This window comes from Triplophysa rosa, linkage group LG24, assembly GCF_024868665.1.
Source record: "Triplophysa rosa linkage group LG24, Trosa_1v2, whole genome shotgun sequence".
Taxonomy (NCBI): domain Eukaryota; kingdom Metazoa; phylum Chordata; class Actinopteri; order Cypriniformes; family Nemacheilidae; genus Triplophysa; species Triplophysa rosa.
Window position 1 is genome coordinate 3,191,779 of NC_079913.1, and position 17,271 is coordinate 3,209,049.

The 17,271-nt window shown below is 39.9% G+C and overlaps 1 protein-coding gene across 4 annotated transcripts; it reads left to right on the forward strand.

Annotated features, from left to right (window-relative positions):
• Positions 1–20: 20 nt before the first annotated feature.
• atxn7l1 (ataxin 7-like 1) lies at positions 21–16,313 on the forward strand. Of its 4 annotated transcripts, none has more exons than XM_057324492.1 (12): positions 21–164; positions 568–639; positions 2,915–3,019; positions 8,211–8,283; positions 9,301–9,484; positions 9,558–10,009; positions 10,806–10,888; positions 10,990–11,234; positions 11,676–11,856; positions 11,990–12,111; positions 12,981–13,611; positions 13,698–16,313. In XM_057324492.1, exons 4-12 carry the CDS (start codon positions 8,268–8,270, stop codon positions 13,713–13,715), a joined length of 1,932 nt encoding a protein of 643 aa, XP_057180475.1. In that variant the 5' UTR covers positions 21–164; positions 568–639; positions 2,915–3,019; positions 8,211–8,267; the 3' UTR covers positions 13,716–16,313. The 4 variants fall into 4 exon arrangements, with proteins under 4 accessions (XP_057180475.1, XP_057180476.1, XP_057180474.1 ...); XM_057324493.1 differs by lacking the exon at positions 568–639 and adding an exon at positions 6,159–6,444; XM_057324491.1 differs by lacking the exon at positions 568–639.
• Positions 16,314–17,271: the final 958 nt, after the last annotated feature.

The window sequence follows — 17,271 nt, forward strand, 5'->3', positions numbered from 1 at the left end:
GCTGACGTCATATGTTTGGCTCGCTCATCTCGCTGACTGCGAAGGCAAAGGCAACAAGAAGGAAGCAATGGCGATACTGTATCGCCGAGCACTCGCACTGGATAAATTCACACGCAACGCGCTCTCCGCCTCCATCCACGCACGCGAATCACGCCACGCACGCGGTAAGTGCGCGACACCGCCTTTATACTGAGCTTTCATGTCAGTGTGGCACTTGTTGTCAGTGTTTTGGAGCTGAGATTGAGCCCTAGCTGCGTGTGTCCTGCGCGTGTGCAATAATAACAGAAGGTGCTGTAAACACGCGTGCGTGCGTTCGCGTGGCATGCCGAAGGACTGATGCACGTGCAGAAATGCTCTTCTGTACTTTTCACACCGATGCACTGTCAGTGGATTCCGAGACTGTGAGAGTGTACAAGTTTAGACATCCAGTGTGTGTGTGTGTGTGTGTGTGTGTGTGTGTGTGTGTGGTTGCATTGCTGGAGCGAGGAGGCCATCTAGTTACGAGTGGCCGCAACTGTTTGCTTTCAGTTTGTGATGTGAAATATGAGCATATGCACTCATTTTTAGATTTTTTCTCCAATACACCTGGGAAGCAGCTCTTGAAGGGCAGAGAAGTGATCAAACTCTGTGAAGAAGAAGGTGAGTGTGTTTTGGTGGGCGTTTCTTCACGAGAATGTTGTTATTTTGACACATTACTGCGTTTTCAAGACTTGAATTATAAGTTGTGTTGAATATAGCATACTCGCGTACTACACGTACTATTTCACGAGTATGAATCATGTGCACAATATGCACATTTCCGTACGCATACAACTACATTTGTTTAAATTTTGCGCATTTTTCAAACAGATTATTTAACTGCACCAAAATACTGTATCCCACAATGCAGTGCACTCTTTCCATCCCCCTATAGTATGCTATAGTAATTATATGGTAATCTGTAATAATTTTAAATAACGTAAAACTTGTCATAGTAAATATTAAAGTATACAACAGTGTTAACCACAGTTTATCAGTTATTCTCGTCTATGAAATGCTGTATCCCATAATGCAATGCGCTCAACTTGACCATGACTTTCTCTTTCCAGCCATATTATAAATTACTCTAGTATACTATAGTAATTGGTATGGTATTTTGTAGTAAAATGTCTAGATACCATAGTGTTTTTAACTATAGTTAATACTACAGAAATCTATAGTACTCTCTTAAAAATAAAGGTGCTTCACAGCGATGCCATAGAAGAACCATTCTTGGTTCCACAAAGAACCATTCAGACAAAGGTTCTTTAAAGAACCATGTCTATCTTACTTTTTTATAATCTGAAGAAGCTTTTTTCGCCACAAAGAACCTTTTGCGAAACAAAAAAGTTCTTCAAATGTTAAAGGTTCTTTATAAATGGCATCGAAGAACCTTTTGAAGCACTTTTTTTAAAGAGCGTATGCATTAACAGAGTGTATGAATAACAGCATACTGCAGTTTACTATAGTAAAGAGAAACAGCATTTTTACGTGGGAGGAAATGAATATCGAAGTAATATCAGATGTGTTTTTAATGGTAGCTCTTGATTTAATCGGACTGCCGGTAGTTGAAACAGTTGAAACTACTTGCTGCCTATTTAATGTGTCATGTCATGTGTCAACACTGATATATGCAAACATTTTGTTGCATAATGTGATCTGTTTTACACACTATTTTTAAATCATAGTAGACTGCATGCTGAGTGTTTAATTTCAAAGGTAGCTTGAAAAATGAGTCTTTACGTTTCTAAACAATCACAACACACAGAACTGTCTCGTGTGAGTATATGCGTGTATAAGATGTGTGTGTGTGTATAAAAAGAATAGTATATTTATTCTGCATGAATGCTAGAAGAGAGATCAGCAAACCGGACGAGTGTTCATCTATTCTGAAGGCTTACATCATCGTTCCCAGTAGAGCGGCTCTTGGTTGGACCAGCGCTGTGTTTTGCTGCGCTTTAGACATGTGACCACAATGCAAATGATTGACAGGTCAACTTGCATTTGAATGACAGCGGTAACACGGCAGTTCCTGGTCAGGATTGTGGGAAAGAATCAGACAGCGGTCAGTCGTGTTTTAAGCATGACTCAAAGCAGTGGATTCATTCTGTGTTTTTAAAGTGCAAAGTAGTTTTTTAAAATCTAAAATTTCATGCATGATGATCATGTGTTTTACTTGGCTGCCAGCCCTCATTTGAACAGTTGGTTTATCATTTATTGAGTCAGGTTTTTAAAAACAGAGATTATAAATGGATCTGGTGTTGTTTAAACTTCATTCGTGAGAGAGATTTAGTCGCTCAGATTCTCTGGCAAGAGTCTCGTTGGCACAAACTTTTATATTTGCCTTCTAAAAAATATTGTTCTCATTCTTTCATTCGTGTTTTTAAAGCTCAATCCTTGTTTTGGCTCAATGTCAGAATGAAATTTTAATGTACAATCTTAGTGTTTATTATATTATGATCACAATAATAATAGATGTCTGTATTTATATGCAGAATAATAATTCTTAAAATCTTCAGTTTGATTTCAAACAGTGTTTTTGAAAACAAGAAAAACAGTTTTCAGATATAAAAGCCTGTGATGAATCATATAAAGAGGCGTTTGAAAGCGATGATGTGAAACTCAAAGTAATTACAGCTTGCACTTATTCACGTGTACTCTCTCTCTCTCTCTCTCTCTCTCTCGCTCTCTCTCGCTCTCTCTCGCTCTCTCTCTCTCTCTCTCTCTCTCTCTCTCTCTCTCTCTCTCTCTCTCTCTCTCTCTCTCTCTCGCTCTCTCTCGCTCTCTCTCGCTCTCTCTCTCTCTCTCTCTCTCTCTCTCTCTCTCTCTCTCTCTCGCTCTCTCTCGCTCTCTCTCGCTCTCTCTCGCTCTCTCTCGCTCTCTCGCTCTCCTGTAGATATGTTCTTGTATGATCGCCTCCAGACGCATGAGGATTACAAACCCGCCGTGTGTGATGTCTGCAGGAAAGTCTCTAAGCTTCAGGACGTCCTGACTTATTACGGTGAGTACGTGTTGTTGTTGGTTTATGTTGAAGCCCGTCAGCTACAGAAAAGCAGCACTCAGCGTTTAATGGATCTTGATGGTTGACATTAGGACACTCAAAGATGTCAGTGTCTGTATCTCAGTGTAATTCTGAAGGCTTGGTTGGGATGTAATCTGCTTCTGATGTTTATATTTGAAAAGGCGTGAAACCTGTGTCATTTGGAATGGCCATTACTTGTTTTTTGGTTTGAGCAAAAAATCGATATTTTATAATATGAATAATGCTTGGTCACTGATTGGTCCCCGGTCAACCAATCACAAGGAAGGCATTAACTCTTACCAGCTAGACGGGAGCAAGAACCTTTTTGCTTTATAAATACATGTTAACAATACTATTTATGCACTTGCCAATGTTATATAGCAGTATTTAGTAAAAGTTTATCAGGGTTTATCAAAAACAGATAACCCTCATTAAAAACTAAAAATTCAGAAATCATGTTTTTATATTATGTTATCATGTTTTTACTGTGATAGTTAGTTTTTTTAGTTATTATTACTTAATCAACACAGTCTAACTGAGTTGTCCGAGTTTGGAAATGAACTCTTCAAATATTTCTGAACAGATAATGTCAGAGATAATTTCCATCCAGATGTGAAATCAGAAATGTTCAGCCAATGTCTACTACATATATTCTAAATGAATTATTGTCACATTCAGGTAAATTGTTTACATGAATGTGGAATCTACATTTTTTATTTTTTTGCATGGTTAAACAGTTAAACATGGTTTTCTGAACCACTTTTAGTCTTTGAAGTGTGTTGTGGATGGTTGTGTACTGACTCGATTCAAAAAAGTGATGTTAACCTCTTTAGTTATGGCTGGCTGAGATCTTTCGCTGTTCTGTTGTGTGTAGTTTATATGTCTGCAACAGAAATATATGGGACTACTTATAAACCTTAAGTGTAATGTTAAGAGTTTTGTTTTAAATCCTTAAGGTTGAGCGACCTCAATAGTGATGCTTGCTTTAGCAAACACTTATTCCTTGAAAAGTCTGCATCTAGGATAAAAGTATGTACATGCTTGTGGTCGTATTCTGTATGTTTAAAAATGCTCGAATAAGGCAGTTTGCTTACAGCTTACATGTCTCGTTTGAACGCCTCTGTGTTACATCTTAGGCGTGTTATGACACCATTTAGTGTAGCCCACAGCATCAGCCTAACCTTCTATTACAGCCGGCCGTTGTGGGTGGCAAAAGCGGTCTGCTTTTAACAGCATCTGAGCATTTAGCAGCCGGTTGTCTCCCCGTAGTACCCGATTGCTTGCTGTTCTGCTATCATGAGGCTTCTTTGGAAGGAATTTAAAGGGACCATCCACTCAAAAATGTAATTCTGTCATTTATTCAATTTTGTTTCAAATTAAACCCATCGGCCATTTAAACATTTATAAAAAATGTTGGATGTTTTTTTGTGTGGTTTTGTTGTTTTTTGGTCATTCGGGAGCTTGAAAGACCCATTCACTTCTATTCCATGAAAAAGAACAGCAAGGATATGCTTCAAAAAATGTGTTTCGTGATCCACTTATTTAAATCTTGTAGGTTTGATACAATATTAGAGTATGTAAAGTATGATGAATCATTTTTTGAGTGCGCTGCTTCCTATAAAGGACTCGTTTTGCAATTAAAGGAGCCAAAGAATTCATTGAAACAATATGCTATATTGCTCTCTGATATCTACATAGAAGGCATGTGGCTTTATTAAGTGCCAAAATGATCCTTAAATGGTTTTACGTACATTTACAACCCCAGGATTTGTCCCTAGAATGAAAAAGTCTGTTATTACCTTATTTGGAAGGGTCGTGAATATTAATGTTGAGCTCTGCTCTGATTGGTTGTTTCGTTGCGCGCGGCTCATGCCACTAGCTCACACAGCAAACAGATCGCGTCTGTCAGGCGTGAAATTGACGAAGTGGATAAAATCACTGCCTACTGCTTGCGGCAGGGGTTCTAATGGCAATATAGTCGGAATTGCCAACTGCTTCTTAAGTCAGTATCGAAACGCTGAGTGAAGGCTGCTTGATATTGTCCCAGGTCCCTTTCACTTTCGTCACGTGACTCTTGCTGCCCTGTGCTTCAAATTGCATCGTAAACAAATATAAACAAGGCTAAAGGGGCATGTAAACTCACACGATACAGATCAGACGCATAACTGTGCAGCTCGCGTTGTATAAAGAAGACGCGCATGAGTTTATAACTGAGAAGCTTGCACTGTACAGATGACACACGCCTGACTTGATAACTGCCCAGCTCTCTCTGTATAAAGAAGACGTGTCTCTGCGCAGCTCGCGCCTTTACTCGCCTTACTTCATAACGTCGCGGCTTGTTTAAAGAAGACGATACCTGCAGAACTTCCGATGATTCTGCTGTGCACGTCCGGCTGGCCTAGAAGACTGTAACGTTGGGAGTGGCCTCTTTTTCAGTGGTCTTTTGCATGCGCAAGATTTACATAAGAAGGAGGAAACAATAGTGTTTGAGGCTCATGATATGTCATTTCCATGTACAGACCTCTTATTATTCATCTATGCCTATTGCCTAGGTAAAAACAGTTTTCCATACTATGGCACCTTTAAACACAGAAATTGTGATTTAAAGGGTAGTTCACCCAAAAATGAAAATTCTTTCACCATTTATTTACGCTCATGTCATTTCAAACCTGTATGAGTTTCTTTCTTATGCCGAACACAAAAAAAGATACTTTGAAGGATGTTGACAATCAAACCACATTGAACCCCATTGACGTCCATTGTGTGAACACACAACCATTTCTCAAAATATCTTCAGTGTTCCACTGAAGAAAGAGTCATATTGAGGTTTTAGACATTTTTATTTTGGGGTCAACGATCCCTTTAACATACACACAGAATAATAATTGGTGCCCCGGGCTGAAATGCCATGTTAAAACTGAACGGTCCCTCGAGCAGCTTCCTGCCACACACTGGTTCTTCTCTGACGCCTCTTCACACTTGCTTTCATTTTCACCGCCACGCCATCTCTCACATGTCTTTGGTGTTGTGCCCAGAACACGTGCGCTCGCGGGACGGAAGGCTGTTCAGCGTGTCCTCGCTCACTCTCTCTCCCTCTCCTTGCTCGGTTTCTCAACAGGGAGCGTTGAGGAAGGAGCTGCCGCTCTCTTCACATTCATCCCGCTCTTCCCCGTTGCCCCCTCCTTCAAGCCGCCCGTCTGAGAGCGGAGAGCTACGCCGCAGCTGCGGGTTGCTGGAGTTCATCGCAGGGGTCAACGACTCGCAGCTATTCAACTCAAACGCGCAGAGAAAGGCTGGAATGCCTTTAACCGTTGAGGAGGCATGCTGTTCTCTTGTGTGTTTCTCTTGACGCTCTTTCGCTTTCATTTCTCGTCTGTTCCACCATCGCAAAGCAAACAGGCCGGGTGAGTGCTGCTCCCAACCGATGTGTGCGTGCGTTGTTCACCAGGCTCACGTGAGCGCAGGCGTGTACGTGTTGTGTTTGCCGTGTGTGTGTAACTGTAGGGATTAGGTCTCGGTGTTGGTGTCTTCTTGAAGTTGCAGGCCGGATGTAAACACAGATATGTGCCTGCGGTTTCCTGTGGCCTTCAGATGGGGAGACACGAATCACAGATCACACGCAGACATGGGCCCAACACGCAGACATGCGGGTTTACACTGACACTTCTGCACAGGAAGTTGGAGTGTTTTTTAGCCTTTGATGTCATCAGATCTAAAGCTAGACAATGAAGTGTGTTGTGTTAAATGTAAATGGATCAATGTTATTGTTGACTAATGACTTATAATCATTTTGTTCGTGCAGCTCAACTGTTGAAGGTTTGATTCCCAAGGAACACATTTACTGCCTTAAAAATTTGTTGTTGAATGCACTATAGTAAAAATGAACAAAATTGACATTGAGTTCAGGAAAATGTTGAGTGATGTTGGTTTATGGAGCAGGGGTTCTCAACCTTTTTGACTCCAAGGCCCCCATTGTATTCAACAATATTCAAAGGCCCCCCTTCCACTCACAAAACCTCAAAATGTCTACGCAATAACTGGAAAAACGTTGATTAACTATAAAAATGTTTTAATGTATTTCAATGCTAATTGTGTCTATTTTTAAAATAATGGTCACCTTGAGGCCCCATTGGAAGTCAGCTGGGGCCCCCCTGTGGGCCCCGGCCCCCCTGTTGAGAACCACTGTACTAGAGAAATCTGAAAGGTTGCTAGGGCCTTTTTTGTAGTTGCTAGGGTGTTTACGGTGGTTGCGGAGTTAGTGATAATTCACCCAAAAAGAAAAATTCGGTCATCATTACCTCTTGACTTTCTTTCTTCCGCAGAACACAAAAGAAGATATTTTGAAAAATGTTGTTAACTGGACCCCATTCACTCGCATTGTTCTTTTTTGTGTCCATACAATAGAAGTGAATGGGGTCCAGTGCTGTTCGGTTGTCGGCTTTCTTCAAAATATCTTCTTTTGTGTTCTGCGGAAGAAAGATGGTCATAGTGAGTAAATGATGACAGATTTTTCGTCACTTTAGGTCAAGTCTGATATTCTGGCTTCTTCAATGCAAAGATATTCATACCCCTGTTTTTCTTAATTTAACAGATGCATTCTAGAGAAGTGGTGGGTAATGTGAATGTCTTAAAAAACGTTTCAAACCTGCATCGCCCATATGAGCACAGTGCATTTCTCCACTTTTTGGGAATCTTGACATCATCTCAAAGGCTCAATCTTTATTACATTAGACAAATAATATTCAGAGCACCTGTCTTGAGCAGATTAACAGGGTGGACTTTGGCCTTTCTTCAGTCCAGCTGCAGGGAGTCACCTACAGGCCTGTTTACACACCTGCTGCGGGTGGTTGGAGGCGGCGGGCCAGCGTTCCTCTTGTTCCCCGTGCATTGTGTCCGAGTTTGTTCAAAACAGCTCTATTGAGACCGAAACATACGGTGTTGCGGCTCTTGGCCGAGTTTCGCTGGCAGACGAGGCACATGTGAAGGCCAAGGAAGGTTCGAGAGCGTCCCGAATGAGCATTATTCTTACACGCTCTGAAAATAAACAAGGTTGTTTTTTTCATAAAGTCATCTGGTTTACATCCACTGGAGCTAGATGAATTCTAGTGTGTGTTGTATTTATGTTTCGTGTTTGATTTATGTTGTTGTTGCTGTTGTTGTGTGTTTGCAGGCAGTTGTGGAGTAGTTAAACAGTGAGTGCCTCTAACCCCCCACCCACCCCAGAGCCATGCATAGCAAGAACCGTAAGTGTATTATCACCGGACCACAACATTTTCAGAATATATCTGGGTATTTGACAGATAAACCCATATGGTGTGAAAGCAAAAATGTAGAAAAAGAAACTAACAATGAAGATAATCCTCTGTTATGCTGTTTTATATTATAAATATTATATTACTAAATATTTATTTATTATATGAATATCCTATAAAATAAGTGATATGAATATGTAAGGTATTTAATCGTGATTAATCGCATCTAGAATAAAAGTTTGTGTTTACATAATATATGTCTGTGTACCGTGCATATTAATTTTTATATTTATAGACGCATATTTAGGAAATATTTACATATATTGATTTATTTTTACCAATAATTAAAATGTTATATAAATGTTTATTCATTTGTATATTTTATATTTTTCCTAAATCCATGCATGTATGTGTATGTTTTTATAAACACAAAATGAATATGCACAGCACACAGACATATATTATGTAAACACAAACTTTTATTCTGGATGCGATTAAACGCGATTATTCGTTTAATGATGGTATCAAAGTTTCATGTGACAATAAGCGAAGGAACTTTTATTATGGTACATTATATTGTCACGGTATTGAATTTTATTGCAAAAAACTTACGTCTTGTCCTTTTTTCAAAGAATAAAAAACTTTGAATGTTTAAATATAAAAGATGTTATTAATAGAAATAAATAACTTTGTAAAGAGAGATTTAAATGCAAAAGAAAACTCATTGTACTCATTTTCATTCATTTGTTCAAAACAAAATATTGTAAATTCACACCAGTTAAAAGGAAAATGTGCAGTTTATGTGAGCGTGCATTCTAAAAATCGAAACAATTTGGATAATAATGTACTTTTATTAAGGATTTTTAATAAGGATTGTTCATGTCATTTTGAAGTGTGTGCAATAACAATACAATGCACGTTCATGTCTCGTGATGTATTGTGTTACTGAATACTCTGCGTGAGCGAGTTTGGTTCACTATCCTCATGTTTGTGGTTCATGATGTGTAGAGAGGAGACACGGCTCGCCCAGTAGCTCCAGAGCCCCTCTGGTTCCTGTCAAGGCCAAGATGTCGGTGGGTCACAGTGAAGTGGAGGCGCTGCCCTTCCGGGTCCCTCATGACTATCCTCACTCTCGCTTTAACAAGGCACCGCTGGCCGTGTATCCTCCCAAGGGAGCGCGAGCCAAAGCCTGGTGGGTACATCGGTACATACTTGTGTTTCATTCATTCTAGACATTACTAAATGAATTGTTTTTCTGTCCACAGTGTGTCCTTACCTGTGGTGAGTCTGGAAAAGATGCCGTGCCTCAACATCGGATCGGAGGGCGCGCACATCAAGGTCAACTCCGTGTCTCCCACCCCGGGTTCTTCTCTCGCCTCCTCTTCGTCCTGTTCTTCGTCTTCCTCGCCTTCTTCAGCTTCTCTCAAGTCCTGCTTGGCATCACCAGCGTCTCACAAGATCCAGGAAAAGCTTCTGAACGGTCGCGGTCCCGTGACTCCTCGCTCGACGACGCCTCCCTCGCTGAACGACAAGCGGCCTAGCCCCTCGCGCTCACCGATGGAGAAGCGACCCGCCGCCTCTCCGTCCTCGCAGGAGAGGAGACCTCCGACCTCCACGTCTCCGTCCGTATCAGACAGGAGACTGTTAGCCCCTCCCTCTCCCCCAGACAGGAAACATCAGAATGGAGCCAAGGGTGCGAGGCACAGGAGAGTGTCAGGTGGGTTAATGTGACGTTTTATGTGATGGTTATTTACTTTCAAAAGAAGAGAGGAGATCAAAATAAAGAAAATTGAGATACCACTTGTCTCTCTCAGAAGTGTAAGATCTTGCTCGGGGGTTTTTGGTGGTGGTGTTGTTTGTATGGTTCGGGAGCCTTGAGCGTTTGGTCAAAACTTTAGCGTCGGCCTTGATTCTGCTCTTCGGTGGAGGTCAGACGTGTTGTTTATGTGGATTTTGGTCACTCTGGACTGTTTGATTTATGCTTTGTAATTTTCGGTTGCCAGATCCTCTCATTGACAAACACCACTTAGCCTCACAGCTATTATAGAGAGATTGACGTGAAGAGTGAGCTGTGCTGGATTCTGTTCAAAACTTCCGGTTTCTCAGAGATGCCAATCCTTGCTGTCTACATCCTTATCGTAAAATCAATATGAGTTAAAAAATGGATCAAAGTTGTTGAAATCTGTATATCGCAATGGATTACAATAACCGAATGATTTTAATACTTCAAAATGTTTTGACAACTTTTTCCTCTCTCAACTGCAGTGCATTCTGGGATTTTTTAACCTGTTGAGAATGTATATGATAATGCCATTTGAAAAATGCGACAAAGAATGTTGCGTTGGTCAGTAGTTCACTTTTGTTTGGAATAGAAGAATCTGTTATAAGGATCACAGATATAACGTTTATGTTTATGAGTTGCTGTCGTAAAAATGTAGCTTTTTAAAATATCTAAATAAGCAAATACTAATGTTTTTTTAAGACAAGTATGAAGTGCTGTTATTGTTTTACAGGGAGAATCTTTGATCCTAATAAACACTGTGGAGTTGTGGACCCAGAGACAAAGCGGCCGTGCACTCGATCATTAACCTGTAAGGTTCGTATGAATCAAACTCATTTTGTATCGTTATATTTTATCTGTTTCATACTTTATGGTCAGTGTTGTGCGTAACGTAAACAATGTGTTTGTCTGTGTAGACTCACTCTCTGACCCATCGGCGAGCGGTCCAGGGCCGGAAGAAAGACTTTGACATTCTTCTAGCCGAGCACAAGGGGCGAGCGAAAGAGAAAGATGTGGTACAAAAAAAGGACGTTCAGGCGAGCAGCCAATCAGTGCAGGTGACACAATCACATGACACGGCACCCAGCCTATCCGCAAGCTGTCCTAATGGAAAGACCACGCCCACTCTCAAACTGAAGCTGGCCAGTGCTCACATACACAGGTACTGATGGCATATTTTGAATGCTTGGTGTTAAACTTCATAGAAGCAAAAGAAAAAAAATATAAAAATATGTCATTCTCATTTTTTCAATGCAAAATTCTTTGTATTTTGAGGTTTAAAAAAAATACAGACATGTTTGGTTTGTGTATTGTTTTTTTTTTTAAATCAAGCTTTTTTGAACTTTTTAAATGATTTATATTATTATTATGTATTTATTCATTTTTTAACCAAGAAAGGATAAAGTTGTTTTTATTTTACCTTATTAACAAATGTAGATCCTGTTGTAAATAATAGTGAAAAAACACTTTTATAACTGTTGTTACCTTATTATTACCTCTTAGCAGTTTTTCTTTTGATTTTTATTCAAATTATTATTATTTTTAAAGAAATAAGCCTTTCTTTTATCAAACTCCTCTCTGATTTTGTATCTTTGGTCTCCAGAGTGTCTGGTAGTGGAGGTGCTGTGGCACTTAGCTCCGCCCCTGCGCCTCCTCCTGAAGCTCCGCCCAGCTGGCAGAAGAGCGACACCCGACTATCCAGCGACGAGGGAGAGGCCGACCCACCTGAGGAGTCTGAGAAACCTCTGTGCCATTATTCACCGCACCACCCGAGACCCATGAGCGTGAGCGTCCCTCCCGTCACATTACATCACACATTCACTTAAAACACAGTTTAGATGTTTATTATTACTTTAAAAGGAAACATTCATTCTCATTCATCAGAATAACAGATTTTCTTCTGTCCGTGTGTGTTAGTGTTGTGCGTTCAGCAGTCGTCTGATGGGGAGGGGTCACTATGTGTTCGACCGCCGGTGGGATCGGGTGAGACTCGCGCTTCACTGCATGGTGGAGAAACACGTCAACTCTCTCATGTGGAGGTGAATATAACACAACTTTTACACGTCCGCTTACAGTTATGACTTTATTTAGTGAAAATATGTGAATGAGTACATGCAGTTCATTTGTTTTTTCCACTCATTTGTTTTCAAGTTTGTCCCACTGGTTTATACAAATACTATAGTACTAGAAACTTTACTACAATTTTTACTATGGTACACTAAAGTGTTTTTGAACCTTACTATAGTAAATAAAACCGTATACTACATTATTTACTAGAGTTAATTAATTTACTATAGTAAATAAACTATAGTATGCCTTGATAATTATACTATACTATAGTAAACTTACCTATAAAATATTGTAGAATACTAAAAATTACTATAGTAAACACTATAGTTCATGACGTTTTTTTGTTTCATTTTTTTTATTAAATTAGTTTAACTTCTTACTAGATCAATATAAACAGTTTAAAGCAGACCTTTTGTGTATCCTATAATGGTCAGGGGTCTCATTTATAAACGTTGCATCCGCACAAAACGAGGCTGTAAACATGCGTACGCCAGGTTGTGATCTATTAAAACAAACTTGACGGGAGAATGTGCGCACCTGTAGGCACATTCTGGAGACAAGGGGGAGTGGCGACACAGATGGCAAATTGGTGAACTCAAATCAGATTCCAGAAAGTGTGAAAACTATTATAAATATTAATGCCTCACACACATTTAATTTCACTCCGTATCATACGTTAGATCCACGTTATCATGAAGCCTAAATCCAGCAATGTTTAGCGCTGAAATTACTTTTATAAACAAAACCCTTGTGTTTGCCTCCGTAAAGTGCTTTTTAGGTTAACGTGCCACAAAGATTACTACCACAGGTTGATGATGTCATATCCTGTTTGTCGTAGGAAAGTCCCCCTAATGGTGGAGAGCCTGACAAACGCCTCCCCCTGCCCCACCGAAGCGTCTCCGCTCAACTCCTCGTTCCTCCCCAATCACACGCTCACGACCTCCGTGGACGGCGTTTCCATGGTCTCCTACTCCACCACTTACTCGCAGAACGGTGCTGGGGTGTTCTGTATCAGGGACCCGGAGCCCGGCCCCAAACCACAGCGGACTAAACCGGCCAAACCGTTAAAAGTCTCGGGGGAGCCCAAAAGACGCAGGCCACCTCCTAACTCAGAATCAGGGGCTGACCGGAAGAGCGGCATCAGCTATGATCTGCAGCTGGACACGGCACACATCAGTAATGGGGCGGCGGAACTCGGTGTCCGGGCCAAACCACGACCCGGAGCGCAGGGGTCGAGGGAGGACAGGTACGGCGGTGCCGAGTTCTCGCACGGAAACGTCTCGTCTCAAGGTTCTCTGTCGTACAGCTCTTCCGATGATAGGAAACGGAAAGGGCCTGGATCCAGCGCCGGCTCCGACAAACCCAGCAAAACCTCTAAATCGGCGGCTTTGGACGCCCTCTTTAGGAAGAGCCACAGTGGTCTGTTGTCGTCGGTCGCTGACCTGCCTCACAGCGCCCCCTCCAGACAGGTACGGTATTCTTTGGTTCCATTTAAAATCACAACATTTTGATTCTGTCTTGCCTTTGATTTAACTAGCTGTTTGTTTTCTTTTAGCCCAAGGTACCTCACTGATACTGTGAGACTGGAAATCATGAGGTTCTTGAGGTCTGTAGATCAGCGATGTGTCTGTCCCGCCTTTATCCCCACGGCTGCCTCTCTTCACTCCATGCTTCAGTTTTATTTCCTAACACGCTTCAATTCAGAACCGAACCGCTCGGCTGTGAGCGTTACAAGAACGATTCTCTCAAGATAGACCCGTCGTTTCCTTCGAAAGAAATAACAGACTTCAGTTTCACACAAATTCAGATTTAGTTTTTTTCGTAACCAACACATAACAAATGTTTTAGACATTTAGCGATACGCGGACAGTGTTGAATCTTCTTTTCATTTGAATGGGGAATCTGGATGGAAGAGAACTCTATGAACTCGACCAAGTGCACTTAATTCATGAACCACACAACGGGAGAAACACTTTCAACTAAGGGAATATTTTACAAACGCTTTTTGGCAAGTTGTATTTTTCTAAATTGGACGAATTCAGGTTTTTGGATGTTTCGTTTTCTTGCTGATTGCGAAAGGACTCGCGCCCCAGCTGTAAAGAAACTTAACCCGTCATGAATTTTTGTATTATAATTTATGGTTGCTTTATTAATTTTCTAACTGACCTGATTAGTGCTTCTTATGTTGAGCAGAAGTACATTTGTATTGCCATTTTAAAACGTTTAAAGTATTATAGAGACCCTATTGTTGGAAATGTGTGTACATATCTTTTATTATAATTGTGTTTTTTTATTTATTGTTAGTAACTCTCAGAGGATTTTGCAGTTTCTTTAGTCATACACATCCTTATCAGCCTGGAGATGTTTTCTTTCTAGACATTCTAGTGTTTGTCCCATTTATACTTTTCATTTTTTGTAATGATGTTCCCGCAGCTTTAAAGGGATAATTCACCCAAAACTATAATGTCTGTTGTTATTTATTCAGCCTTTAATTCTGCACAACTTGCTTTATTTTTCAGAACGCATAAGGAGATATTTTGAGTTTGGTTACCAACATTCTTCAGAATATCTTCTTTTGTGTTCTGCAGGAGAAAGAAGCTCATACAGGTTTGAAATGACACGAGGATGAATAAATGATGAAACAATTTATTTGGAGGTGAACTGTCCCTTTAAAGTGCAGTTTAGATGAGCGATCAAGTTGAGCCAGTTTTGGCATTCAGCACAGTTTTGTAGAAAGTTGCCAATTTTGTCTTCTAAAGATGTCATTTTACCTCTCAGCGTTTCAAAGACTGAAATAAAGACCTTCTCGGATGAAATTACATTAAAAAGAAGAGAAAAAAATGTCACACTTTACCTTTAAATAGTTTCTTTGCTTTCTTGAAGTTTAAGACTTGACACTAGATATACTGAAACTAGCAGTTTCAGTTTTCCATTCGATCCTGAAGTCATTTACAGTATAAAATACTGTTTAATCTATGAGGAGGTCTTCATTTTCATCTCGAGCGATAATCTTAATATTTAAAGAGGTTGAACTCTTGTCATTATTTCAGGATTCAAAGATTCTTTTATTAAAGAAAGTCATGTATATATGAATCTGCGATGAGAAATATTCACACATAGTGACGCTCAGCGTTTGTTTGCTCCCACAGCTTTTTACCCCTAAAGACATGTCGGATTTTACCATGTTGCCTTGCTACCAATGTGAAACCGTTCTTAGGTCAGAGCTGAAAACCTTCCCCGGTTCCTTCCACATCACCGCTCGAGAGTCAAGTGCTTCCATGTGGAGTTAAAGCGCTGTAATGTTTCATGTGTGCGTTGCTCAAGGTCCACGCAGAAAGAAAGTGCCTGATGAGGACCGCTTGGATGTTTCGCCCTTTCCCGCTGCATGTCAATCATTAAAAACATACGTGATCTTTTATTCAATAGAGTTATTGATAGAATAATATCTTTTTTCAGAATCGAGTCCAACCAAAATGTTCACCATCTAAGAAATGCGGATTGTAATATGGTCATAATTTGATCATGATCTCACCTTGAGGCATCCTTTAGCATTTAAGAATGTGCTTTCTGTTATACATTTTTATTTTATATGTATCTTAATTTATTTTGGTGAGATGGCATCTGTTGTTTAATTATTTCTAACTGTTTCTGATATTCACCTTGTCTTGTTTTATTTTGTATTGTTCCACTTTGTTTTGTTCACTAAGCAAATGTTATAAGGAGTTGAAATACCATAAGTTACTTGCCTAAAGCTAGAGGACATTCAGTACTTTGAGCAGTTTATTACATATAATGATGTATGTAAGTACATGTGTGTGCATACAGTTTCTCAACCATTAGTGAATGTCAGATGTTAAAGAGTTTGTCATAAGCAGATGTGTAAGAGACTGTGTCCCCTTACATCCAAGCTCCTCTTTTATCCGACCCAGCCATATAATTTGTAATTATTAAGGCCTTCTTTTTTATACCTGAACGATTCTTAAAAAGTGTCACTTAATCTAAGTCAAAAGGTGTTACTAGACGATGATCTCATTCCTAAAAGCAGGATCCGTGTCCTTTATACAGCCTGTGTCCCGTTGGCCTGTGCGTTCTCAATGATATAGATGTGTATTTTCAGGTTTGATGATATTTTGCATTTCAGCTGTTACAGAAATACATTTTTCTTACCTGCTTTCTTGTGTTCGTGTTTTATGAGCGTTTATGTGGTGTTTCTATGAAATGCATCATGCGGGTGGAATGGTGGATGTACCTGTTGATTCAGGTGTTAAAGTTTTGAGTTGGGAAGCTTTTAACATGCGAGTATTCAACATTTAGACCGTCAAGAGTTGTGCAGGATCAATTGAAATCTTGTCTTGAGCGGAACCAGGTCAATACAGTCATTGAGAAACAATAACATTGACTGCCACATTACTGATCTGTTGGTATGTGATTTTCAGCAGTTGATGCTTAATATTTTATTTTAATTAATATAAATGATATAATATGACAACATTTGCTGAATACTACTTTATTGTATTTGTTTACATTGTTGCGTCTCAGTTTATGTGATTGAAAGATCAAGTTCATTTGGATGAAAAGTTACAAATGTACCAAATCAACTCGATCAAAACACAAAATTGTTAAGCATATATTTTTGTATTGCATGTTTTTATTTTATTATCTGTATCTGTCTGTCGTTCTATCTGTCTGTTTCCTCTATCAATGGCAGTCTGTCTGTCTGTTTTTCTGTGCGCTCAGCCTGCTGCTGACGTGCACGAGCTCATAAACAACAGGGACGCACGTGCTCACGTAAATGAATTTTCGCGCGGGAATCGCTGCTGGGTTTCCTAGCAACGCAACGATCCTGCGCCTGACGTCAGGGCAAGTTTAGTGAACGTTGCTTCTTTATAATGACTTTATTAATCAGTCAATATTACTATCTGACATTAAAAGTAATCGTTTTTTAAACAGTATTTGTATACATTGATGTATGCATTCAGTTATGTTTCTGTGAAATAGCAATAGCCTAACTGTTAATTGGTATCTGTACGAGTTTACATAGCAATAGGCTATAGATAAATCAAATATAAAAAGTTTAGTGAAGTTGTATAAAGCATTTTGCTGAATGACTGATTGAAACCATAGCGTTT

Coding starts and splice junctions, on each gene's coding strand:
- atxn7l1 (XM_057324492.1), top strand. Junction 10,010..10,805: donor GAGGCACAGGAGAGTGTCAG/GTGGGTTAATGT, acceptor ATTGTTTTACAG/GGAGAATCTTTGATCCTAAT. Junction 10,889..10,989: donor CTCGATCATTAACCTGTAAG/GTTCGTATGAAT, acceptor TTGTCTGTGTAG/ACTCACTCTCTGACCCATCG.